Below are 27,042 nucleotides of genomic sequence, written 5' to 3' on the forward strand. Positions count from 1 at the left end.
CTCTTGCTGCAATAAACACTCAGGTTGCTCAATTATTTGGGGACAGATCATTGTGTAGCTAATTTAGGTGAACAGTCGTGGTAGTTGCTGACTTAAATGCTAATGAAAGTCTGACTTTTCACTTCAGCCCTTTATCAGCAATCCCAGGCTCCAGAGCTGCTCTCCCCAAAACTGGAAGGCGTAGGCCAGACAGTGTTTTATCAGGGCTCACTTGGAAGATGCAGAATTATTCTGTGACCTTTCCCCAAACACATGCAAGTGAACGCTGTGTAGTCAGCCTCTCCCTCCTCCATGCATTGCGGCTGCTCTGTCTAAAGACAGCTCAGCCTGATCCATTGAGCCTTTTTGATGTACTCAGAAGGAGCTAGAGGAATGCAAAGTTCAGTTACTGATTTCTCATCCTCAGTAGGACTTTCTGCAGCTAGAGCTCAGCTGACAAAATAGCTGAAGCTGCACAAGGCAGAATAGAATTCAGCTCACCCTCCCCTAGCTCTCACAGCTCTGTGAGGCGAACAGCAGGAAAGCACCAAATTGTATTGTCCCTTTTCTGACCCTAACTATAGTTGAGGTAGCTCCATAGTCTGAGGAGGAGAAGGATCCTGAAGCCAAATCAATGATCTGTTCCCTTCTGATTGCAGATGACGAGGACGTGTTCCTGTGTGGGAAGTGTAAGAAGCAGTTCAACTCGCTGCCGGTGTTCATGACCCACAAGAGGGAGCAATGCCAAGGAAACACCCCTTCACTGGCCACTGTCTCATTGGCTACCAACAGCGTGTACACTCCGTCCATCACCTCCGTGCAGCAGGCTCAGAGTGCCAATCGGCAGGTAGCTACATGGCATGCTTGGAGGTCACTGCGCCACTGACTTTGGAGGGCAGGAGAACCCAGGGGTGAACATTTACTGAATCCAGTTACACATACATAGTGAGAGGGTGCTGGATGTGGCATCCTCATCCCTGGATCTGCCTCCTGGTTCCTTCAGCACCCAGTCTCCACACACGACTCCATATATCCCGGTGTGCCATGTCTGGGGAGAATTAAAAAAAGACAAAAATCTTCCCTCTACCCCAAACCTACCTTTCACCAGAATTGAATCCATGCAGCTGTTCTTCTGCTACAGTGCTCCTGTATCCCCTCATACACACAGCATACTTTCTGCTCCTCAAGTCAACCAAAAAGATGGAATTCTCCAGGAATTAAAAAAAAAAAATGTATTTCCCCCCCCCCCCCCCCCCTTAAAGTGAATCTATCACTGGGGAAAGGCGCTGCCAACTCAGGAGGCATCAGTCCTCATCATAACCACAGAACAGGGACAGTGTGAGCAAAATCTTCCCCCATGCTGTCGCCCCCAATGTACCTCAATTGTGACCTTATGGGAGCACCTCTAGGGGTGAGAAGGAAGTACAGTCTTCCTGGCCATCTAGTCCCTGGCCTTTCTGAATTCACCACATCACCTGGTTAGTCAGAGCATTCCGCTGAAGGTCTTCATGCTGTTTGTTCACCAGGTCACCTTTAATAACCAATGTGGTTTGAACTGTAAACGCACAGCCAACTCCCCTTCTCATCTCCAATCGCCTGATCCATCAGGTCTGCCAGGATTGATTCATTCATAGACTCTGAGGCCTGAAGATACCACTGTGATCATCTAGTCTGATCTCCTGTATAGCACAGGCCAGAGAACTGTCCCAAAATAATTCCTTTTGAACTAGAGCATTGGAAAGTCTAGCCCAGTGTGGTTCCCTGTTTGTTACAGGATGGCAGGATAGACCTGTAGGTGAAGATACAAACAGTAGCAACCAGTAGATCTCTAGTGTGGCCAGTCAAGTGAGGAGAGCTGGAGGTAGCAGAGACTCGTCGGTTTAGTAAAGAGCACATCCTTGTTCCTTCCCTGGGCATTTCAGAGATTATTTCTCTTGTTCTAGTGTTGAGCCCCAACACTTTTTTTTCCCCATTCTTTCAGCAAATTTCCACATACATCACGGTTCCTCCATCTCCGCTGATCCAGACGCTAGTGCAGGGGAATATCTTAGTCAGCGATGAGGTGCTGATGTCAGCCATGTCCGCATTTACATCCCTGGACCAACCAATGCCCACGGTGCAGCCCTCCGTGCAGGTAAGGGGAGTGCGCTTTCCAAACAGACGGAGTCCCCCGCTGAATAGCAGAGGGATCCAAGCGTTCTGGCTGGCAGTGCCACCTGCACAGTTCAGAGAGCTGCTTTGATGTTGGTGCCTGGGCATCTTCTCAAAAACAACAGCAGAGGTCAGGTTGGAAAACAAGAAGTGATGGGCCTATGCCAAGATCTGCTCACTCACACTGTCTCTCGCAGCAGATTGTGCCGCTCTTCATAATATGATCATCCATGGTTCTTTCTTGTGTGCTATGATCCCCCATGAAATAATGTGTATGTTACAGTGTAACCATCAGGGACCATCTTTGTAACGGCCAGGGGGATCAATGGGACACCTCTTTCAGAGCTGTTGTTTAATGCTGTCTGCAGACTTTGGCAGGCGTCCTGCGCTGGTTACCCTCTTTGCATTCTGAGGGTTTTCCTTGTACTCAGCAAGGCTACAAAGAAAATGAAGCAAATGCTTGGATTCTAGAGCACAAGGTGACCATCAGCAGGGAAAAGTGGCAGTATGAGCTGCTGCATATCCTCTCAATCTGACCCAGGCGCGGTATATAGGTGGTTGTTCGATTGCTCATTGCTTCCTTAGAAACTAGATACTGTATTTAGTAAGGTGCCCACATCTGTGTTAAAAAGTGCATTTTGCCCAGAGTTTGCTTTGTCTGCCAATCTGACAGTGAATTATGAATTATGTCATGAGTGAGGCCTCTGCAACTCCAGCTGGAAGTTGCTGGACCTGTGCTGCATTGTTAATGCCTTCTCTGTTTGTCTCTTGTTCCGGTTTTCAGAGCACCTTGAGTATGCACACAGGAACTGGATACCTTTCCCAGCCCCCACCTCCTCCGCCACCCCCACCTCCTCCTCCACCTCAACCCCCACCTCCTCCCGCTCAGACACTGGGAGCACCGGGACAGCCTAGCACTGGTGGCAGCCGGGTGGTGGAAGTGTACAGCGCACCTGCTCCTATGGCAGGAAATGGCACAGTGGAGATACAGACGCTGGGGATGCAGCCCTATCCGCCCATAGAGGTAAAGCCGTGTCTCTGGCCTCGTATTGTGAGCTTGGCCATGGGTCATCCCTCAGATGCTGCTCTACCTTCTGACTGATTCATGACACTTAAGGCTCCCGCAAGCCCATTTCACAAGTTGGGGAGAAGATGCTGCTCATGAGTTAGCTAGATTAGAAATGCAATTTGTCATAAAATTAGAGTCAGGGAAAGATGTGTTAGGTTATCTTGTAATCAGTGAGTATTTCCTCTGTGGGAAAGTAATGAGCAGAAAGATGTCAACAAGCTGAAGGGAATTCGGAGAACATGAGAGTGATTAAGGGACTGGAGGGATAGATTCATGAGGAGAGATTAAAAGAGCCAAACACATGTAGATATGTTTAAGGGGTGGGATTTCCTATAACTGCCTGCGAGTATTGGAAAGGGTATCTGCTGGGAAGGCAGAGACATTACAACGGGATTGAGCTAGGAGTAGTGGGCCGAAACTCAGCACAGGAAAGCTTAGTATGAATATCAGAAAAAATATCCTGAGAGTGAGATTCCTCAGGCAGTTAAATAGTCTCCCAGGGGAAGTGGTGGCAGCCATGTTACTTGAGACCTTGAAACAGGACTGGGGAGTATGCGGTAGGAGAGGACATGCCAAACTTCTCCAGATGCCCTTTTCAGAAAGGGCCTCAAACTGTGTTACTCCAGATTGATGACTTGGTCTACTTTGCTAACTACACCCTTCGCCTTCCCAATAATGTTGTCAGTTTGTTTAACTGGAATCTGCATAGCAGAGCTTCCTTCAGAAATCTTCCTGAGGTTGGTAACAGGACCTTGAGCTTTTTACTTTCAGGGTCACGGATTTGAATCCAGACCAGGCTGAGGGTGATCAGCTCTGGAGAACAGAGCTGCTAATCGGGGGCTAGCTAGCTCTTTGTTTTGAGAGTTTATACTTTGGTGTCCAGGTCTTGCTAATATCTCCTGAAAACTTGGCAAGGTTCAGCCTGAGAGCTGCCCTTTGTGCATTGGTTTAGCCTCCCTTTGGTTAAAGAAACAGATTACTGGTTTGATCCAGTTAGGCAGGATCCTGGCTAATGATCTAGCATGGCAACTTCTCCACGGACTTAGCAAACGTATTTTCACTGGTGCATTATTCCAGGTGCCAAGCCAGTGTGTGGAAAGTCCTGTGTATCCCTCCCCTCCAGTGTACAGCCCAGGGAAGCAGGGCTTCAAATCCAAAAGCACTAACACTGCTGCTCCTTTGACCAATGCGGCTGGAGGAAACGTGGCCGGTTTTGATTCCACCTCGACCTCCAAAAATAGGCGTTCCAAAAATGACAGTGGGCTGCAAGAAGGTACGTCTCCTTATGGCCAGCCCCTGTTCTAACTCCTAGACCATCATGTCTCCATTGCGTTGCACTTTTAGTTTGGAAGCTCTCGAGACTCTGTTAGCAAATGTACAACACAGTGTACTCTTACTATGCTATACAAAAAGTAGAATTGGCACCTATTATTGTCCATGGGACAAACTCTTGTGTTGTGGCCATTCATATCCCATCAAATGTTCCTTGGTCCTGAATGCAACAGAATTGGAGTAGCTAATTCCCATTATGCACTCTTTCTATTTCAGGGAAACCTAAGTCCCCCAAACTGAAGTGCACTTATTGTGACAAGGCCTTCACCAAGAACTTTGACTTGCAGCAACACATCAGAAGGTAACAGTGAGATGCTAACCCAGATGCAGCAGGGATGGTCAAGTGGGGTGGGCTGTTGATTGCACAGGAGGCGTAAGCTGTAATTGCATCATCTACTTTTTGAGTATGAGCTGGTTTTGGAGTCCTCTTTGCTCACTAGCTGATGAGAACATCCACAGTTCCTGTGACCTGAAATGCCTGGCCACCTTCACCTCCAGAGCTGCTCCTTGGGAGCGAAAATTCAGAGCGATGCCTGAAGAGGAAGGATAAAAACTGTAGTCTCAGCTCTGAGCAAAGATGTAAAAGCTTGATGGGCAGCTAGCAGGAGTCATTTGAACTCCAAGCCCGTCCTGGGGCCCCTCACATGGTTACCACCAAGCATCAGAAGTGGCTTCTGGGCCTGTAACAGGAAGAGAGAGCAGAAAGATCTCCTTCCCTGTAATTTGGGGTGGGGGGAAGAGAGAGGGAAGAGGACAGGGTTTCCCTCTTCCTAGGCTAGAAGCAGAGTGGGGGGACAAGAAGAGATCCTCTGATGCTGGAGCAGAAGAAAGGGGTTTTATTCTAAACCAAGCAATGATGGTCAAGTGGCTTATTGGATCAGTGCAGAAAAACGTGATGATAAATGTTCCGACTCCATTGCAGAGCTCCTCCCCACCCCCAAACTACCCCTGGGCTGTAACTCTGTGTTCTGTATGTAAGGCCTGTTTCTCCTGCTCCACCCACAAAATCCATTGACACCAGTTGATCAGGTTCCCAGCCCTTTGCAGGGGATGCCCAGGAGTTAATCTGCCAAGCAGCTAGGTTCTCAGTTCACTCCTGGGACAGCTGCCCCCTGTGATCCATGCTTGCAGGCCACCACCTCCTGTCATGCATCTTCACTGCCCTGCAGCCACACAGGTGAGAAGCCGTTCCAGTGCATCGTGTGCGGCCGAGCCTTCGCGCAGAAGTCCAACGTGAAGAAGCACATGCAGACCCATAAAGTGTGGCCTCTGGGGCTCGGGTGCACCATCTCCCGCAACTCCATCACAGTGCAGGTCATGGCACTGAACCCCAACCAGCAGGAGGATGAGGAGAATGCAGGTGTGCTACCCTTAGAAATTGCCTATTAGGAAGCAGAGTGACACTTCCAGGATCTCTGAACGCTCCTCATTCCCAAAGCTCCTTCCCGCCCATTTCTTTCTCATGTTAGCTTCCTCTGGAGTTAAAGCCAGTGATGCCACCATCTGGAGACCGAGCATTTAGCAGCATCTATTAGCTAATCCACAGACCAAACATGTGGGCTAATGCAACCCTGTGTGCTCTGGCTTGCTGTTCTGCACTGCTCAGGGTGGTGAAGTCTCATCTAACAGGTCAGTTCAGAATTTGCTTGGTGTTGAGGAGCTCCCAGCTGGCATCAAGTGGTGTAGCCAATGTTTACACCAACCTCCCCCGAATGGTGGCATGGAGGATGGGGCAGAGCACGACTCAGCTCTGCTAGTTCTCAAGGGATATGTGGTCCTATCAGGCCATAGCCAGCTGGCATAAGTCACAAAAGTCTAGGGGCTGCTCTGATGTACACTGAAGCTAGGCAGCTAGTGAATCAGGGATGCATAATTGGCTATCTGATGCCTCTCGTCTCCTGCACTGAGAAAATCTTGGAGGAGGAGTGAATATGGCCTTAGATCGTCAGGGACCTGTTGAGCTCTCTTTTCTATGAGACAGCTGGCACATAGCTGGGAGCATGACAGGTAAGAATAGTGGGTCACAGAAGGGTAGCCAGAATAATCAGGGCCCTTGATAAGCTGTTGTAAAGGGCAGGTTAGGGGAATTGAATTGTATCGCCCAAAGAATTGGCTCTTAGGAAGGGAGCAGGAGGCTGGCCCAGAGACCAAAGCTGAGTGTCACATGGCAATGCAGGACTGGGGCCTTGGTCAGTTTTCAAAGCTGTTAAAAAACTGATCTCAGGGATGCTTCAGTTTATCTTTCTCTCTGCCTCTGCCCACTCCTCCAGGCTTAAGCCAGGCCTCCAGGAACTCTCCCCAGCAGCCTCAGGCCATGGCCCCCACAGAAGAGAGCGAGGTTGGCAAACTGGAAGCCAGGCAGGTTGTCCTGATCGATAGCTCTTACCAGTGCCAGTTCTGCCCCAGCAAGTTCAGCACCTACTTCCAGCTCAAATCGCACATGACGCAGCACAAGAACGAACAGGTGGGTGACGCATTGTGGACACTCATGCTTGTGGGGCCCGCATCAGTAATCAGACTGAGACATTAGTTTGGCTCCAGTGGCCTTGGTCTAATTATCAGTGAGGGTCAGGTAGACGTGGAATGAACATGGCAGGTTCTCCGCAGCACAAGCTGATGCCTCCCTTTATAGAGTTCTCGTGGCTCTGTTATAATTGGGTGCGTTCAGGTCATAAAACCGGTGGCCGCAGTGCTGCATTGTGCTTCCTGGCTCTCCTTATGTGGATCTGGATTGGAAAAGAGCAGCTTCAAGCAGAGCCCCAGCCCTGCTGTGTTGACTGATAGAAATCAGCCAAGAGGTGAACTAGTTGGCAGCCGGGGTGAGCTAGAATAAGCAAATCCAGAACACTTTTAAATGGTCAGCAACCATCGAGTTGTGGAGTAGTTGTCTATGGAATCATGTGATCTCATTTCTATTACCCTTATCCTCCCTCCTCTGGCCTGTCCCAGTCATTTGCTTTTGGTGTTTACAACACGCAGCTCACAGGGGCCCCGATCCTGGCTGGGCAGCCTCTGAATGCCACAACAATAGAACTGATCATAAAAAGAGGTGGACTTAGCCCAGCTCAGTGGGAGGGAGGGCATTTGGGTTATCTGTTGGGGCTGTTGCCTTGCTTGTGAGTCCCTGTTAGCCTCAGCTGTGGTAATGTTGAGGCTGCGTGTTCCCAGAGTCTTGGCTACTCATTGGGAGAAGATGCTATCAGGGAAGAGCCTCCAGCATTTGGCTACCAGCTGTGTGTGTCACTGACTAGCTCTAATGCATTTGGGCTAACTGGGCTTGGAGACGGCTGGGTTGCCTACTCCGTCGGCACAGTTGGGATGGAGCACCAACTGCATGAGTTACCCCTAGGGAAGAGTGAAATTAACTTTCACTTTTGTGCTACTTTCTGGTACGTGCTGTGAATTCCTTTAGACCTCAGATCTGACCCATAGTAACACTGGTACAGTGTGACTGTGACCATTATGTTGCAGAACTGTTTTATTTAAGATCTTCTGGCACCGTCTCCAAGAACGTCTGAACAGAAGGCAGTTAACACGTTTAACAATGGCATGTGCTCCTGCTGCTGGCACCAGGTGGGGGTTGGTGAATGGGTGCAGCTTTTGGAGTGCTGCTCCCGTAACTGATGGTGCGTAAACAGTGACTGTGGCATGATGAGACACTCTGGGGACTGAAATTGCTGCTTTTGTTCATAAACACAGCCAGGCTAATTTAGCGCTATCCAAACTAGGGGAAAAACCAATGGCGCAGCAAGAGAGGAGGAAATTAGTAGCAATAATAATTTGACAGTGTGTAGTCTGGGGGAGATTTTCCAAGGTACGGAGGGAGGTAGGGCAACTAACGGCCAATAAAAGTCAGTGAGAATTGGGCACCTGACTGCTGTTTGTGACTTTGGAATCTCCCCCGTATCTTTAATTCATGGATCTTCATAGTGATTTAATTCAACCCCCAACGAGCTGATAAATATTATCATCCCCCTGTAACACATGGAGAAAGTTGAGGTTAAAGGTGGGATTTTCAGAAGAACTTTGGTGATGTAGGCGCATGGTTCCTAGTAGCTGTTAGTGAAACTTGAGCTCCTAAGTCACTTAGACACTGGAAAATTGCCCACTCAATGACTTGCTGAAGGAAGCAGTTTCAGAGCCTGCAAGAGCATACAGGAGTCCGGAGTCCGAGTCTTACGCCCTCACCGTAGAGTACTCCGCATCTGTTGGCAGAGGAGTCGCACTGTTTTTATTGCTAATGTGCATCACTCTAGTAGCTCTCCCTTCCTCCCATAAATCCCTACCTCTTCCTCCAGGTGTACAAGTGTGTGGTGAAAAGCTGTGCTCAGACTTTCCAGAAGCTAGAGTCCTTTCTAGAGCACATCAAGAACCACCAGGAGGAGCTGAGCTATCGCTGCCACCTGTGCAGCAAGGACTTCCCCTCCCTGTATGAACTGAGCGTCCACCAGTACTCCCACAGCCTGCTGCCCCAGCACAGCCCCAAGAAGGACGTGGCCGTGTACAAGTACGGTAGCAATCCGAACAGTGGTTACCAGGCGCGGTAGGAGAGAGTGACAGCTTCGCGCTTCAGGCCGAGGGTGTGTGCTCTCAGACTAAGCGCTGAAAGGACACGAGGGGAAGCATGTGGGACCTTGTTTTCAGCCTCTGGGATTATACTGGGCTCACACAGTGCATAGCTGAGTGCCCTGCTGTCCGGCAACTGTGGCCAAACACTGTGCACAGAATGTGAGTCTGAGGGCTTGGGTGCCACACGTGCAGATGTGGCTGTTGGCATTCACATATGGAGATGAACTGGCTACCTGGGTGAATTAATCACAATCAACATCTGCAGCAAAAGGTGTCACTTATGTACCAGTGCAGGGGGCATGGGAGCTGTGTCCAGGCAAACGTGGCCATTCCACAACAGTCTCATTCTCATTTTAAACCATAGCGGGCTTTGTTGACCTGAAAGCTGATAGATTGGTTGATGGAGGGAGCAAGTGAGACTCTTGTGCCTTGCTCTGTGTTTGGTGAACAGCACTTACAGGGCTATGGAAATGCTGATGGGAAGATTGCAAGTAAATTGAAGAGCACAGAGACTTCCTGGATTGCATCTGGAAGCCTTATCTGGATCATATACCATTATATTATGTGACTGCTGCTCCTTAGAAAGGCTTGTAATTTCTAGTTGTCCTTGCACTTGTAGAGAGGCTGGGGTTCATCTTGCAGTGAGTTAAGAGACGAGTGATTTTCTAAGAGGGATGGGCTCTGTTTAGGTTTGATTTCTCCCCTTGCCCCTCCATTCTGTATTTCTTGTAATGGGGTAGGGGAAGGATTCTTAAATTTGCAGAAGCCTTGAAGTGGAAATCTATGTTTGCAAACTCCTGGAGCTGGGATAGGGGAGGAGGAGGTTTTATCTATTCTCCAAACACTTTGTGTTCTGTTACTGTTTTTAACTAAACATTGGGAAAACTGACTAGAGAAGGTACGTGGTGAATAACTGTCTGCAGAGGTAGGGTGTGGTATGGCTGCCGTGGCTGGTCCTTGCTCACATGCTCTCTTCTGTCTCTCCTCATTCAGGTGTGTCAAGTGTGTAAATAAATATTCCACCCCAGAAGCGCTGGAGCACCATCTGCAGACGGCAACGCACAACTTCCCCTGCTCTCACTGCCAGAAGGTGGGTGGGGCTTTTTGCACGAGATGGCCCTCGAGAGATGTTTGGGTTTCTGAGGGAATTTGTCTCCCTTTCCTCTCCCTTTCTACCTCAGTACAGACTGGCAGGTCCTCTAGGACTTCTCAAGATAGGAAGGGGGTGTGTGTTCTTGCCCCCTTGTCTCTCTAGAGCAGAGTCCATTCCTCCCCCCAGTGCCAGCTTTTCTGCTGCACCCCATTCATGGATCAATGAACTTTTCTCCAATTTCCTGCCATCCCCTCAACCCTGCGTCATATTGAGCCTCAATCCTGCAAAAGGTTGAGTGCCAAGAGCCCCAAATACTCTATTGACAGTGGAGGACGCTCAACACCTGACAGGATCTGACCCTTTTACCGTACAGGAACACTGGTTGTTACGCTGGCCTGCCTCACCTCCCAGAGTCAGGGATGGCTAGAGGAGCGAGGCCGGCTTTAGTGTTGTTTCCGTGGTTTCTTGGCTTCTCCTTCAGCCCCCTCTGTGACCATTAGCCTGTTCCCTCATTGTACCATTAGGCACATCCTGCCTACAGGAGGAAGGATGTAGAGCCCCAGCTTGCTAACTCATCATTTGTCTCCCGTCCAAATAAACCTCTATGTGCCCCTCCCACTGTTGCCCTCTCCTCTTTTGGATGAATGCTATGTGTCCTTGGAAAGCACAAGCCTGTCCTGATAGCGTGACGAGCTGGACACCCAGGCAGCCTTTGGCTGGGGACGTTCCGATCACCTCACCTCCGGGGGTGGAGGGGCAAAATTGTGGCTGTTGAATTCTAATACGCTTTGTTTGAAAATCTAGACTAAAATATGGACCCTTGCTCCTCTGTTTATAGCTAAGGAGGTGAAAATCCTGCAGTGGGGGCAGGAACAATCTCAGAGGAGTGACCACTTTGTACTGAGGTAGCTCAGGAAGGGGAAACGCACACCCGCCATGGTTAGTAACCCATCTTTCTTTATGTGTCGTCTTTTGTCCCCCAAGGAGACAGGTGCTCTCTGTACATGGCTGTGGCCGTGTTAGGGTTAGCTTGCTGCTTTTCATATCTGCATGGAGGGCAGTCCATTCCCACTCTCCCATTGATTCTTGGGGGACTTCACAACACGCAGGGACAGCAGCCTGAGACTCCTGCTCTTGGAAAGCCCTGTAGCTAGGCAAATTTTTTTGCCTCTAAGTTTGTGAGTTACTAAGATTGCGTCTGTGTGGAGGGAGGATAGCGTAGTGGTGAGAGCGCAGCACTGGGAGCTAGGAGTGCTGGGTTCTCTGCCTAGCTCTCATGCGGACTGGTGGTATTGTCATCAGCAAATCATTGGACTGATGTGTTTTAGTTTTCTCGTGTGTGAAATGAACCGTTAATAATATCGGCATAGCAGATGCCACCCGTTAATGGACAGGTGCTTTGGAACCCTGTGATGGGAGATGATTAGGGGGGGTGCACGGTACTGTTAGTATAAAGTGCAACGGGCCTCTGCCACAGTTGGTCTCAGTACTGCCCCCACAAAGTGGGCAGAGTGGGTGCTTCTCAAATATGTCCCTCTTGTTATAAAAGCTATTTGCAGGGGTTGCAGCCAGCGCTGCTTTAGCATCTGAAGCTGTTTTAAAGCTGTATTTGTGTTTTCCTCTTGGAGTTCTGCAGGCCTCCTCTAAGCTTCGCTCCTTGGGTTTTATCTAGGTAAAAATCCCTCACCCCTTGCGCTTGCTCCCATACAGAGAGCTCCAGCCCCCTGTGGGGAGCAGACTCTGAGTCTGCGGGAGCTGCTGGCCCAGCCCCCCAGCCCAGGAGGGATTAATGCTACGACCAGTCTGGTCAGACCCTTTCTTCAGGACACCATTGATTGATTGCACTGACAATCTTCAGCAAACCCCAATATTGACCCCTGGCAAACTACCAGCCCCAATGTATTCTTAATGGGGCTTTGCCGCAGAATAGGGCTGGCTTGGCCTAGGGTCCCTGGTTCTGACAAGGGCAGACTATCCTGTTACAGTCCCCTCTTTTTCTGTGCTCACAGGTGTTCCCCTGTGAGAGGTACCTGCGACGGCACCTCCCCACGCATGGAGGAGGGGGCAAATTCAAGTGCCAGATCTGTAAGAAATTCTTCCGCCGGGAGCACTACCTCAAGCTGCATGCCCACATCCACTCAGGTATGTGCTTCCTCATGCATGCTCTCCGCTGCGTCAGGCCTCCTTTGTCTCTCTGGGGAACCTCCCAAGGGGCAGAGCTGTCTGGATGGTATTTAGAGAGGATAAGTATTCAGTGTTTTTTTGATTCCGGAGTAAGTAGTGAAGTACACAACCTTTGGTGCCAGCTGCTTTTCAGAGTACTACCGTGCGGCTGAGACAGGGTTAGCTGTTGAGTCAGCTTGGCGATCTCACCTCAGCACCAGCTGGTGGATGGAAGTGCAGCACACAGCCAGCCTCCTCCCTTCTCAGGCTTGCTGGGACTAGCAGCGCTGGCCTGGAGGAGGAGCACTCAATGAGAGGTGTAACCATCCACCCATTGGCCAGAGGGAGCATTGCTGACCTGAGGCCTTTCAGGGAGGAACTACAGCAGGAGTTCTCAAACTGGGGGTTGTGACCCCTTAGGGGGTCGTGAGGTTATTATTTGGGGTGTCACGAGCTGTCAGCCTCCACCCCAAACTCCACTTCACTGCCATCATTTATAATTGTGTTAAATATAAAAAAGTGTTTTTAATTTATAAGGGGAGAGGGGTCACAATCAGAGGCTTGCTGTGTGAAAGGAGTCACCAGTACAAAAGTTTGAGAGCCACTGCACTACAGAGATAGGTGTGGGAGTGGGAAGGAGTCACTTCTTTCTGCACTCATGAGTCGGGCCTTCCTGCCCTACTTTGGAATCAGAGCACAGCCAAACACGCTCGGGCCTGATGGAGTATGGGGGTGTTCTCTCTCTGGGGAACAGTGCTACATGAGGGTGGGCTGGAGGTGATTTGCCTCTGGAGTCTTACCTCTGTTTTTATTGGGATGGAAGATGATTCTTCTCCTGCCCTGTCATAGCATGGGGAGCAAGTGATGCTGGTAGGTTGGAAAAACTGCGCTGTCTTCAGAAAGTGGCAAAGGGATATGCCCTTTGGGGAGGGAAATGGAGATTTGTTATAGTCTCCTGTGTCCCCTACCCTGAGAGTTTTCACTTCAGCACCTTCAGGCATTACACACAGCTGTCTCCCTGGAACCTGGTGTTAACACGCTAGGGACTGGTCAGAGGTGATCTCCTGCAAACCCCTCGTCTGGGGCTGAGCATGCTTGTCAGCCCAAGGGGTGAGGAAATACACTTGGCTCCATAACCAGCAGGGCATCCTTCTGCTCCAGGCCAGATGTAACTAAAGGAGAGGCCTTTGCACAGCATGGCTATCAAGTCTCTGTGCTGAAGTGGTGACCCAGCTTGCAGGGAAAGCAGGGGACATCACAGAGCAGGAAAGCGGAGGCTAATGCTGCTTCCCAAGTGGAGGGACTAAAGGGTTATTAGAACAATGATAAGCCCTGGAGCCCAGTGCAGCCTGTATGTCCCTGACTGTCTCTCTGTCCTGCGCAGGTGAAAAGCCCTTTAAGTGCTCTGTGTGCGACACAGCCTTCAACCGGAAAGATAAACTGAAGCGACACATGCTGATCCATGAGCCTTTCAAGAAGTACAAATGTCCCTTCTCGTACGTACCAAGTGACCCCTGTCAGCCAAGAGCAGAGCTGGCTTTGTTGTTCCTGAGATCGCACTGTGCTTTGGGAAGGAAGGTTTCCCTCAGTCTGCACAATGAAAGGGCTGTTATAAGCTCTCAGAGTGTGTGGATAGCCCCTATCATGTGGCACCAAACAACCCACTGCTTCTTGGGGAGGCTCCATGCTCTAGTGATTTTGAGCAGGGAGCTGGGAACCAGCAAGTCCCAAGTTCCAGCTTGCTTGGCGCACTCCCTTCATCTCTGCCTCAGTTTCTCCCTGTGTAAGATGGGGCTGATCCTACTGCCTCCTGGCGAGGTTGTGAGGTTTTATCACATCACACTGGTAGAGCACTTAAAAGTGCTAGATATTATCGAGGGGTTGCCTGAATGTGTGTAAATCCCGTGCGCTCCGCCGTCAAACGTAGTGTTGCCTAATGCATGAGGCACTTGGGAAGGGTTCTTATTTCCACTTCAAAATGTCTTTAAAGCTTTGACCGAGATATGCCCATCCTGCCCAGGGTTACATCATGTTGGCAGGACAGGGTGGGGAAGATGCCCCTTGCTCTCTGCGTGGATAGAGATCTTAGGACACAGTCTGATGCTTTTTGCTGGCACTGTGTTCACTGAATGTGTCTTTGGTTTAAAAAATGTGGAGCCTCTCAATAACTGTCCATGGTCCCCAGGGGTGGGGGCGTCTGGCTTGGAACGTGGGAAATGGTTGCCCTCACTGCCTGGGCTGGCAGAGTCCCCTACCTTGAAGGGTAATTGAGAAGACATCAGTTATTATGACAAGAGACTGTACAGAGATACATCCTATCTCCCAGTTAATGTGGAGTAAGATGGCTTCAGAGCCTTGGTAATCCTGGGGCCATAACTCCAGCAATAGGCCCTTGCACATCCCAGCACCCATGGGTATGTTTCAGATACAAGAGAGAGGCCCCTGGCATAACATGGTCTTTCTTCAGTGGCCTCAGTTCACATGGCTTCTCCCCACTCCTCTCTCATCCCAGTCAGTTTGCAACACCTTTAACTCTGCTTCTGCCTGCAGCTGCTTTGAATCACTGTTAATACCTTTCTGTGAGGGGACCTCTGACGGGCACCGTGTGGCTTTCCAGTGGAAGCCATGTGCATCCACATTGCAGCACTCATCTTGTACCACAGTCAGGAGGATGAAATTGTGTGGTCCCTGTTGTAACACCTGGTGGATACACCCAGAGCTCTCCACGGCACATGGGTGGTGAGGGATGGTGTCTGAGAGCTAATGTATGTACCTCTTTCTGTCCTTACCACCCCCCATCTGATTCAAGCTGGTTACTGGGATTTTTATTCTTACAGAAGCCACACAGGCTGTAATAAAGAGTTCAACAGGCCGGACAAGCTGAAAGCTCATATACTCTCCCATTCGGGTAAGTGGGACTGTAGCTCTCCCCCTGCTCCCCATAGCTGTGAATGAAAATGCTGCTTAAATTCAACTTAAGTGCTTAGAGAGCCTCTTAGGCAGGAGGCCAATGTGCACATCTCCTGGCTTTATTTTTCAGCCAGAGTAGTAGTAGGGGTAAGTTGCCTACGAACTATCAAGCGAGTGGATTACTAGTATCCTTTATAGCAGTGAATAGTACAGGGTTTCTCAAATGGGTCGCCCCTTGGGTAGGGAAAGCCCCTGACGGGCCGGGCCGGTGTGTTATAATGATAATAATAGGAGATATACCTATCTCCTAGAAGTGGAAAGGACCTTGAAAGGTCATGGAGTCCAGCCCCCTGCCTTCACTAGCAGGACCAAGTACTGATTTTTTGCCCCAGATCCCTAAGAGGTCTCCTCAAGGATTGAGCTCACAACCCTGGGTTTAGCAGGCCAATGCTCAAACCACTGAGCTGTCCCTCCCCCCATGGCCAGTCAGCCCCTCAGCCTGTGCCACTTCCAGCAGCTCCCATTGGCCCGGAGCAGTGATCCACAGCCAGTGGGAGCCACAATCGGCTGAACCTGCAGACGGGGCAGGTAAACAAACCGGCCCGGCCCTCCAGGGGCTTTCCCTACACAAACGGAGACCCCTGTTTGAGAAACCCTGGAATAGTAGGACTCTTACTCTTCTCATCACTGTTGCTGGATAACACTAGTCTACATTGATTCCAACCACTAAGCACATTGTCCTAGAATCCAGAGAAGCAAGAGATGCCAAAGTCCTTATGAAATCAATCCGTTCCATTCCCCTGACAATGCAGGATTCTTCCCTGAAGGATACTCTCCTGCTTTGTCCAGCTATGACTTGAATGATGAGACGTTCACCACTTCCCTTGGGAGATTTTCTGCAGTCTAATATAAGGAGTTTCCCATGCAGTAAAACTAATAGTGTCACTCACTGGCTCTGCAAACAGCCGCTGGCTTTGGGATTTCTACCTCTGCTACTGCAGGCCTACTGCAAGAGCCCTCATTCAGTTTGCAGCTGTGTCTAAGAGCCATGCACGTTTGAGGCTATACAAATAATTAACTATGTGGCCAGCTTGGGATATAGGAATTCTGAAGCAGAGCCAGGATATTAGGTGTGCTCAATTGCATATTAATACCCAGAATGCTCTTTCTGCCCCATACTGAGTAATGCCCCCATGTCAAAAGTAATCTCTTGGGATTCAGATGAGCGTTTGTCTGAGTTCCACATCCACATGCCTAGAAACAAGTGGAGCTCCGCAATTCTTGTCTAACAAGTAGCAAAACTGTAGATCTCTCCCTCTCCTGTCTCTGTCATGTCCAGAACCCTGAACAGAGCAGCTGGATGGAGTATGCCCTGTAGATGCAACATCAGTTTGTTTCTCCAATGAAATTAAGCAGTTTCAAAAAATCAGTTCTCTTTCTTTACGGTTCCTAAACCAGGAAAATCTTAAGTTTAAGAGAATGTGTTTCACTTTTCACTGTGTTCTCCTGAAATTGCTTCCATGGTATATTGCTCAGCTCCCTTTAGGGGCAGGAGCAATGCTGTCCTTACGATAAACTCTGAAACTAGGGTTCCAAATCACTTCAGGCTCCAACCTGCCATACGCATTCTCGGCTTACTTTTTTTTTTTTAAATATAGAAAATGAAAAAATCTGATCTCTTTCGGGGGGCGGAGGTGATTCTTTTAAGCAGTAAAGGAGCATCAAATAAAAGTTTTTTGGGAGCTTTGGGTGGGGATTTTTGTCTTGTTTTTGCAAGCAATAGTTAAAAAATTATTCGGCTTTGAAGAGCAGACACAACTATTGAGCCCCGTTGCAGTGTGATTAACAGGTCCATCCACTCTGTAAGGAGGGTTCTGTAACAAAGCTCTTTCTCGTACTGTGCTTGGCTTAGGAATGAAGATCCATAAGTGCCAGTACTGTAGCAAGTCCTTCAGTCGGCGGGCCCACATGGTGGAACATCAGCGCTCGCACACTGGAAACTACAAGTACCGCTGCCCCACCTGCAGCAAGGGCTTCACACGCCAGAAGTATATGAAGGACCACAAGTGCAGGCTGAACTCACCCATGGACAAAGAGCTTCAGATCAGGAAGGCCCAGAAGAAGCGGGGAGCTCGTCGGAAGGTGGGCCTTCCTCTTCCCAGCCAGCTGGCCCTGGCAGAGCTGAAGGACAGTGCAGAGGGGGAGAACCCCCGGGAGAGTGGCCCCAACAAAGAACAGTTTCGGGAATCAGACGCAGTCCTGTCCATTGTGGTTGGTGGGTCGGCAGCTGCAGATTCGGACCTTGTAGTCCCTGGCCAGCCCAGCAGCATCGCATCCAGTCTTGCCCTGGCAGAGTTGCAGACTGGCACAGATGTGCCGTGCGCCATGCTGGCTGTCCCTGTTTACATTCAGACTACGGACTGATAAAATTGTGACCTGTGTGTGCTTGGTGAGTGGTAGGGGATCTGCATTTTCTTCACCCACTGCTGGGGTTGCCAGACTCATGGTGAGATGGGATGAAGTGTCTGGATCACAGTGATACAGAGACCAAAACTCTTAGTGATGGAGATGGGTAGGGAAGACAATGACTTTCATCTCCACCTACCGAGTTACTTGACTCCATAGAAGCCAGTGATGGCCAGCGGGTCCAGAGGGGAATGGTTACATTTTCTTACCTCCGTTCAGCATGTGACGATGCGGGGGAGGGGTGACAAGGAGCCCTGAATCAGGGTGGGAAGAACGTTAGAGACCATGAGCAGAAAGCTTTGCAAAGCACCGTCTGCCCCATTCATGTTTTTATTGTAAAATCCGTATTATTGCCCCATATATGGGGAGAGGTGTGTCCAAGTGCAAATACATGATCCTTCCTACTGGAAGCAAGTGCATCCTGATATCCTTTGGGAACATTGTTCATAAATACCCTAATAGACACTGCCAGTGTCTCTCTTGTGTGTGTGTTAGCAGAAAGGCTGTATTATCTGTACGGTGTGTGGATATATGCGATGGGCCTGATGCTGCAGCTGTTCTGTGTGAAGTCGGGATGGCCAGCAGCTGTGGCATTGTGCCCACAGTTGTGTGTCTGAGTGCATGTATGTGTGTGTTCTTCTCTTCTGTTTCAAGTTCTCACCAGGATGGTCACTGTATTTTAGCTCTTCTGTGTCACTCTTTAGCCAAGGATCTCAAAATGCCTTAGACACAAATGAGTTAATCTTCACAACAGCTAAATACTCCTTCCATTGTCCAGCGGGGAACCGCAGCACGGCAGGTAAGTGAACTGTCCCAGCTCACACAGATTGCCTGACTCACAGTCTGCTGGTCTGCATGCTACCCTGGGCTTCTCCACGCTTTCCCTCAGAAGTGCTGGAACTAGGGATGCTGGGGGTGCTGCTGCACTCCGTGACTTGAAGTGGTTTCTCGCATATACAGGGTTTAGACTGATTCAGTGGTTCTCAGCACCTCCACTGTACAAATTGTTCCAGCATCCCTGCTAGCTATTAGAATTGCAAGATTCACTGCTATTACCAGACTGGCCAAACTCCATCTCCAAGTCATGGGCAGCTTCAGTGTGGAAGCTAGTGAACCCCTGGAGCAGGTGTGTCCTCTCAGTGCCTTATGTGACTGTGATTCAGCCTTCAGTCCAGCCCTTGGTCATTGACTGCATGAACAGTGGATCTTTCCCCACTGCCCTTCTTCCTCCCCTGCATGTGACTGGAATAATCCTGACTCAGTAAATATATTTCTCCCCCAAACCCCTACCCTGCAAAAAGTCAGGTGGTTGCTGGAGGAAAATCTCTCTCTAAAATGAGAGGAAAGTAGGGGCCATGGAACACGTGGTGAATGAATGAGCCCAGAAATCTTCCTCTTCCTGCTAGGATGTTGGCAGGGAAGGGGAGATGTGATTGTGGGCTGCTGTTTTGCATTAGTTTCACTGCTTTGAGCTGATGTGACAACATGTTGATGGAGATAGAAAGACAGAAGGTGTAAACTTCTGAGTAACATGAGGCCAGCCCTGTAGTTAGTACATGGAAGGGACCACATTCAGTTGTCTGCGCTGACTCCTGCTCCTTGCACCAGTGGAGCCCTTTGCTCCATGGAGCAAGAGAGCTTCTCCTGACCCGCTGTCGGGTGCTGTGATTATGGATTTGGACTGATGAGCACCAGAGGAACTCCACTGTCAATCCTTCCCTGCCAGAGAAGCTCAGTGCAGGCAGGTGGAAAATTAATTTAAAATGAACTTAATTTAGTGCTGGTGAAAAGGGCCACATGGAGAGCACAGGAGACCAAGAGCACAGAAGACCATGTCCTACCTGCACGGAGCTGGTAGGACATGGGCAGCAAGAGCTGTGACTCCTTCACTTCCCTACCCACTGGGATCCCCTTTGCAGATGAGTTTCCATTGCCCAGCCAGTCTTCAGCCTCCTTGTTCTGACATCAGAGCATGCCTGAAGCAAATACTTCACTTGCCGCAGACAAGGCCCTGATCATTCGGAAGGGGAGCTTGAACGAGAGCACCCTCTTACCCTATCCTCTTTTGGGATGAGCTCCTACACCAGCTTCTCCATTGCTTTGTCTAATGACATTTTAGATGACTACAGTGCTGGAGCTTCCTTCTTGGATATTTCTTCTGTGCTGGGCCCTGGATTCAGAGTAAAAGTCAATTGGACAACAGTCAGCATTTCCAGCAGTAATACTTGGCCTCGCTAGTGCTGCAGTATGCCCAAGAACCTGAAAGGTTGCATTTCCTGTAGCTGCTCACTGTTACACAGTCTGTAGGAAGACTGTGGTGTTGTAGGCTCTCATTTTGGAGCTGTCCACTCTTCAGAAAAGCTCCTGGCAATGGTGTCTCCTTCTTCAGCCTCTTCCTTGTCTTATACATGAGAAGAGCTTGTAGAAAATCTGCTGAAATGGTGCATAAGTTTCTGACAACCAGAGCAGTGGTAATAATGTTACGGTGCAGGGTCTTCTGGACCTGGCTGGCCACAAGCGTCCTGTCCTGTGCGCAGCAGCTTACTCACAGCAAGTAGTTCAGGAACGTCCTTCTTGTCTCTTGTGATGTGTTATGCTAAACTAGAGGCAGTAATGCACAGACATCAGGGACAGAACACAGTTGTCTTGTCCATCCCAGGGCAGCCTGTGTCAGATTGTTCCCTCACAGCACATGCTCTAGGGCTGAGTAATGGGATGATGCGACCTCTACCCCTTCCTTTGGGAGACTATTGCACAGTCTAATGCATCTCCTTTCAGGGTGTTTCCTGCCTCCCATCCTACAGGTTCCCTTTGCTCCCAGTGCCCACACCTTTTCAGTATTTCCTGCTGCTTTTGTCCAGCTGCCTCCAAGCATTTTGTATGAAACGTCATCTGTTTCAGAGGAAAGATTTTATTTGCCTAAAATTTGTTTGAAATACCCAGCTTTCCAGACAGAAGAACTACTACCAGGAAATGGTTATCTAAATATACTTCTCCTGCTTTCCTTCTCTATCTGCCCACATTGTAAGGCATAATTATGTGGCCACTAGCGCCTATTGCAGCATGACTATCAGCCCTGGTTTGAGACTGGTATGGGGGTGTTTCATTCTTCCTGTGTATATTATGGCATTCCAGGGATGTGCTTCCATTCTAACCTCTGTTTTCAACCAGTTGTGATCATAGGGTATCCAGTCAAATGTTCAGCGAGATGCTAAAAGCAATTTTGCCCAATCCGCCTGTATTGAAAGTAGACAATACAAACAGGGCTTCAAGTGACATGACTTTGAAAAGTCAGAGGCTGAGGGATTCTTCATAGTTTTTCACTTGTCTGTGTTTTGGAAAGCTGCCTTATTTTATTACCTTTACATCCAAAAAGTAGCACTGACTTCCAAGTACCAGCTCTCCACCCAGCTTGGCCAGCATGCTTGCTCTTCTAGAGGGAAAATCTAAATGCTGAACTAGAGAAAGGGGTTTATAGAGGTCTTGGAACAAGAGAGAAAACGAGCTGTATTTATTGGTGCAGCATCTGTCTCGGAAGCTCCGAGCATGTGAATATCTTGCATGGCTAGTGGAGGCTGCGAAATCCGGTTACATCTCAGGAGAGCCAATGAGTGACTGCATGTCAGAGCAGTAGGCTGTGCCATCTCTCAGGCTGCACAGTAGCAATCTAGACTGTGACAGCTGGTTCCACAAGCTGCTGTAATGTCCTGTTGAGACTCCCTCAAGAAATAGGTAGATATAGGTGAATCCTATTTCCTTCTGGTGTACAGGGATAGAAAGATGATTGATTTGTAATTTTTTTAAAGACATTCTCATGAGCCTGCAGCTCTGCTGCCTGAAATTTAAACTCAGATGTAGAAAGAGACCACGGTTTACTTTAGAAAAAAAGTCTTTTAAAACGTGAGCTTTAATTGTCTTTAGTTTTAATAATTTTCTGCATATATGCAGAGGAGCAGTGAAGTGGGCACAGTGCAGTGTATTATAGCATTTTAAAGCCCTAGTCATGGTCAGAATCCCATTTTGCTAGGCGCTGTACAAACTGAACAAGCTGGTCTCTGTCTCCAGGAGTTTACAATCTAAGTATAAGACAGGAGATAACAGATGGCTACGCGCAGAATGAAGGGGAAGTACAAGAAAACATATAGTATTGGTCAACATGCTACACACTGATCTCAGTTCCAGTTCCCTTTTATATGGTGTATGACCTTGCTCAAGTTACTTAAACTGAGCTTTCACACTTCCCTAGAGTTAGCAGGGATGAGTATGAACCATTTTGTCAACTTCCCATCTGCAAAATGGGGCTAATACTTACCTCGCAGGCGTAACATGAGGATCTGTTTAATGTCTGTATTGTAAGCACCAGGCACATTCTAACTTATTTATAATGTGCCTTTTGTCCCACACTATACAATGTGCAATGTTAATTCTACACAAGAATTGTGTCATCCGTCATTGAAATGCAGCTGCCTCTAGTGTGCAACATGGCCACTTTTAAGCAGTATAGTATAATTTAGGTAAGGCACTAAAAAGTATATACAATGAATGTTTCAGGGGAGTTGAAGGACCCCAAAATTGAAATTAGAACACACAACTGGTGCTAGTGCCCCTCCAGGAAAAGTGCCAGGGCACTGTAATGATTATACCTACTCAGGGCATCAGTGTTATGTCACAACTGAAGGATGGTCCCCTCCTACACCACCAACACACCCTAGCACCATCTTTGGACATTAATTCCATAGTGATTCACAAAGATCATCTCTCAGGACCACTTTCTGTAGCACCTGCATTTTTCTGGGAAGTTTCTCATGGTATTATTGACTTGGCCCCAATTCTCAGGACAGCCAACATCACAGTTGAAGGTGGTCTAACTCTTGTATGTTTGCTATTACTATGACTATATTAGAATGAAAGCAGGAGCCTCTTTTTAAAGAATTAATTGCCTGCTCCCTCCCCACCTGAAGGATGAATTAATAACTAGGGGTGAACTCTCAGAGGTGGTGTGATTTACCTCTCTCTCCTACCATTCAGTCTTTTCTGTTCTGCAGGGATAGGCTCCAGGCCTCTTTAGGGATAAGTCTGTGTCATAATAGTGTTGCAAGTTCAAGTCTATCCTTTCCTAATTCTTGTGGATTGGTTACTATGAAACAGGCCAGCATGGGTTGTCTAAACATAATGCTCTGCTTGTTTTGCTCCAACCCAGGGCTGGTACAAGGATAGTTTGTGCCCTAGGTGAAACTTCCACCTTGCACCCCCTCCCATCCCTCCAGGCATCAGCAAAGGAAGCAGGTGCCTGGGGCGGCCAATAAAAAGGCGCAGCACATCCGGGTCTTCAGCGGCGAGTCCTTCACTTCCTTTCTTCCTCTTCAGCGATAGCTCAATGGGTTTGTTTTTTTCCTTCGCCACTTGGAGTGACAAAAAAGCTGGAGCCAGCCCTGCCCCCCCTTCTCTCATCCCCTCCAGCATTGCTTATTATAAACTTTCAAAAATGAATAGTGGAGTCACATCTTATGTGTGGGTTAGATTCTAAGGTCAACACATAAGAAGAAAATTGCGTATAGTGAAAATTACCTTAAAGTACATTATACACTAGAACAGGGGTCCTCAACCTACAAAGGTGGCACACGAGCCGAATTTTTTAATGGCAAGCTGTGGGTCCCAGCCGCCGCTGAGCCTGGGTTTCCATTCACTCAGCCAGCAGTGGACTGAGCGGGGCTGGTGGCTGGGACCCCAGACTGGCAGCGAGCTGACTGGGCCAGTGGCCAGGACCCCAGACCGGCAGCGGGCTGAGTGGGGCTGGTGGCCAGGACCCCAGACCCGCAGTGGGCTGAGCGCGGCCGGTGGCCGGGACCCCAGACCAGCAGCGGGCTGAGCGGGCCGGTGGCCAGGACCCCAGACCGGCAGTGGGCTGAGTGCGGCCGGTGGCCGGGACCCCAGACCGGCAGCGGGCTGAGCGGGCCGGTGGCCAGGACCCCAGACCGGCAGCGGGCTGAGCGGGCCGGTGGCCAGGACCCCAGACCGGCAGCGGGCTGAGTGTGGCCGGTGGCCAGGACCCCAGACCAGCAGCGGGCTGAGCGGGCCGGTGACCAGGACCCCAGACCGGCAGTGGGCTGAGTGCGGCCGGTGGCCGGGACCCCAGACTGGCAGCGGGCTGAGCGTGGCTGGTGGCCAGGACCCCAGACTGGCAGCGGGCTGAGTGGGGCTGGTTTGGGGTTCCATCTGCCAGCTCCTGCCAGCTGGCATCCCGGCTGCTGGCCCGCTCTTATTCAAAGTGTCATTAAACCCACGAAGTTTAGTGCTATTCTGATTTACGGTTTGTATAACTATAGGTGCCAGGAGTCTGTGGCGTGCACCAAAGAATGGGAGTGGCAGGCGGAGGTCAGAAGAAATGTTAGAGATGGGCAGTTACTGGTTTGGAGAGGAGACTCCCACCCCGCAGTTACAGCGTAGCCAGGATCTGGGCCGGGAGCCCCCAGCAGCTCTGCCAGGGAGCTGGTCCGCGCTGTAACACGTGTTAACCGGCCGCGGGTGTCCGAGCGGGCTCTGGTTGTCATGGAGTCAGCGCCCCGACCCAACCCAGGGACCGAGGCTGGAGGTACCAGGCCCCGTTGGCCGGTTCCGCCTGCGGACCGCACCCTGCAAGCTGGGGTAGAGGGGAGGGCCGGCAGGCTCGGTGCGGTCCCTATGGCTTTGCCTCTTACATCACCAAGTTTACTACGGTGGGTTCATCACATGATGATGATGTCATGGTGGGTGAGGGGGGTCAATGTGAACTTCAGCTCCCTCGGGGTAAAATGAGAGTCTGAGACTACAGCTCCCAGCATGCACTGCTGCCTCAGTGCGAGAGCCGAGGTGGGATTACAACTCCCAGCATGCATTGCTGCCCCAAAGCGAGAGCAAAAGTGGGGACTACAGCTCCCAGCATGCAACGCTGTCCTGACGGCCAGAGCGGAGCTGGGGACTACAGCTCCCAGCATCCCCTGCTCGGTTCGCTCCCGGGCCCGGGGGCGGGGTGACGCGGTGGGGGCTGGGAGACGTGGCGTGGGCGGGGTGCCGCCGTTGCCGTGGTGCGGAGTGACGGCTGCGGGCTGGGCGGTGAGTCAGGCGGGCGCAGCCGAGGCTGAGGTGCGGGGGCCACTGTGTTCCGCAGGGCGCCGGGCGGGCAGCGGCTGTTGCGAGGTCTCGGCCGAGGGTCTCTCCGGTGTCCGTCTCCTTGTCCCGCCGGGTCTGTTCCGCTCTCTCCTCCTGCTCGCTGCGGCGCGGCCCAGCCATGTCGGGAATGCTGGGGAAGCTGTTCGGGACGGGCGGCAAGGGCGCCGGGAAGGGCCCGACCCCGCAGGAGGCCATCCAGCGGCTCCGCGACACCGAGGAGATGCTCAGCAAGAAGCAGGAGTTCCTGGAGAAAAAGATCGAGCAGGAGCTGCTGGCGGCCCGCAAACACGGCACCAAGAACAAGCGGGGTGAGGGGCCGGGCTGAGGGGGGACCCGCGGGGCCGGGCCAGGCTGGAGGGGGACGGACCCGCGGGGCCGGACCGGGTTGGGGGGGGGGGAACCCGCGGGGCCGGACCGGGCTGGGGGTGGAACCCGCGGGGCCGGACCGGGCTGTGGGGGGGCGCCCCGCGGGGACTGATGGCGGCCCGCAGCGCAGTGGGGTGGAGCCACCGGTCCGTGCCGGCTGGGCTGTCTCTGGCGATCCCTGCTCTGGGCCTTCAGCCCCGACCCGTGGCTGTGCTCTCCTTCAGCACCCAGGCTGGAGGGCCCGCGTGGCCGAGCCTTGGAGCAGGATGGGCTGGGCTGGGGGTACCTTGGGGTCCCTGAGCACGGCATGAGAAGCTGCCTATAATATCACTTCCTACTGGCCAAGGCTCAGCCCTCTGCTCTCTGAGCCCACACAGCTCTTGGCACAGGTGGGACTGTTTTCTGATCTGCGCGGGGAGGGAAGGTGGCCACCAAAGTAGCTTTATGTCTGTCCTACTGATATCTAGTCCTAATTTGAATATTGATCCCTTGAACAGTCTAGCTTGTTTGTGGGTTATAGGATTAAGTTCCATAAGCTATTGGCATTGGCTGTCTTGTGAGGTGAACTGCAGGGTCATTTCTTTTTAGATACACTGAAGAGAGCCTATCAAATGGTGACTTGTAGGGGTTACTTTCCCAGGCCTTTGTTTTATAAAGCTTCAGTTTAAGTTCCATTTATGTTGGTTGACTTCCCTGCTATCAGTGCCTGGAGACAGAACAAAACATACCAGTTCTAACCTTGGTTCACTGGACCCATTCTGTATACACTGTATGAAGAAGTAAGTTAGTTATACATTCTTTACAGGAGAAACTCTAAATGTCTTTCTGTACAGCACCAAACACCATCAGCATTTAGTAAATTTTGACTAGCATTCTGTATGTGCATGAACATTAGGGAAATATTTAGGCTTATACTCTGACAGTGGACCTGTTGCTGACCGTGGGTCTCCCTGCACTTGATTCTGCAAACATTATCCACTTGAGTGGATGAGACAAAATTGTCGTCCACTTCACTGCGGTAGGACTTGCTGCTGATCGCCTAAAACTGGTCCATTTGAAAATGTAAGCATTCCTTTTTGATAGGGTAGGTGTAAAAATCCATTGGCAGTAGCATGATCTCATGGTTCCACTGTGGGATTGGTTGTCAGGTCTAGATTCTAGTCCTGATTCTGATTGTATCTTGTTGTGTGATCCTGGGCAGGTAACTTCCCCTCTTTTTGCTTTGGTTTCCTGTCTGGAAAATGGGGATAAAACCTAATAAGAACATTGTGAAACTTAATTAACACTTGTGATTTGAGATCCTGTGATAGAAGGCACTATGTTTGTCCTTGAGTATTTATTGATTACTTTGTTTTAATAACTGGGTAACTAGGAGCTTATAAAGTCTATGAGAGGGGGAAGTAAGTGGGGCTGCCATGGTTGTGCCTGATCCGGAATCTGAAAGTGTAAAACATAAACTATATATTAACAAATTTTCATCTAGAATGGCAATTAGGGAAGGGCAGGTTTTTACGTTAGGAAGTTGTTCTAAAGTATACACTTTATCACATGATGATTATGTCATGATGAGTGAACGTGGCTCGTATAATGCTGACTTCTGTTTCCGTATAGAAGATAGCCTATTGGAATGCCAGAAAGATAATGCAGAGTTTGAGCTTGGGTGTATTACTGGCAGTGTCTTACAGCTGGGAAACTTAACTTCAAGTAACCAGAAAAGTACAAAAGCTACCTAGTATAAAGGTCCCTGCTCGTTTAGAGCAGACTTAAAAAAATAACAGATTTAAATCAAAGAATT

General features: G+C 50.0%; 2 protein-coding genes across 2 annotated transcripts in view; both read left to right on the forward strand.

Moving 5' to 3' along the window:
• Positions 1–573: 573 nt before the first annotated feature.
• Positions 574–18,142, forward strand: ZNF341 (zinc finger protein 341). The gene is made up of 13 exons (XM_050917305.1): positions 574–826; positions 1,961–2,113; positions 2,915–3,154; positions 4,277–4,472; positions 4,748–4,832; positions 5,701–5,891; positions 6,802–6,995; positions 8,830–9,038; positions 10,094–10,190; positions 12,203–12,335; positions 13,741–13,852; positions 15,194–15,264; positions 17,179–18,142. Exons 1-13 carry the CDS (start codon positions 614–616, stop codon positions 17,688–17,690), a joined length of 2,406 nt encoding a protein of 801 aa, XP_050773262.1. The 5' UTR covers positions 574–613; the 3' UTR covers positions 17,691–18,142.
• Positions 18,143–24,833: 6,691 nt separating this feature from the next.
• CHMP4B (charged multivesicular body protein 4B) overlaps positions 24,834–27,042 on the forward strand; it is a 35,843-nt gene continuing 33,634 nt past the window's right edge. The window contains exon 1 of the mRNA XM_050917480.1: positions 24,834–25,189. Coding sequence (XP_050773437.1) covers positions 25,000–25,189 — 190 coding nt within the window. The 5' untranslated portion in view covers positions 24,834–24,999. The remainder of the gene's footprint in view (positions 25,190–27,042) is intronic.

The sequence above is a fragment of the Gopherus flavomarginatus genome, chromosome 11 (assembly GCF_025201925.1).
Source record: "Gopherus flavomarginatus isolate rGopFla2 chromosome 11, rGopFla2.mat.asm, whole genome shotgun sequence".
NCBI classification, from domain to species: domain Eukaryota; kingdom Metazoa; phylum Chordata; order Testudines; family Testudinidae; genus Gopherus; species Gopherus flavomarginatus.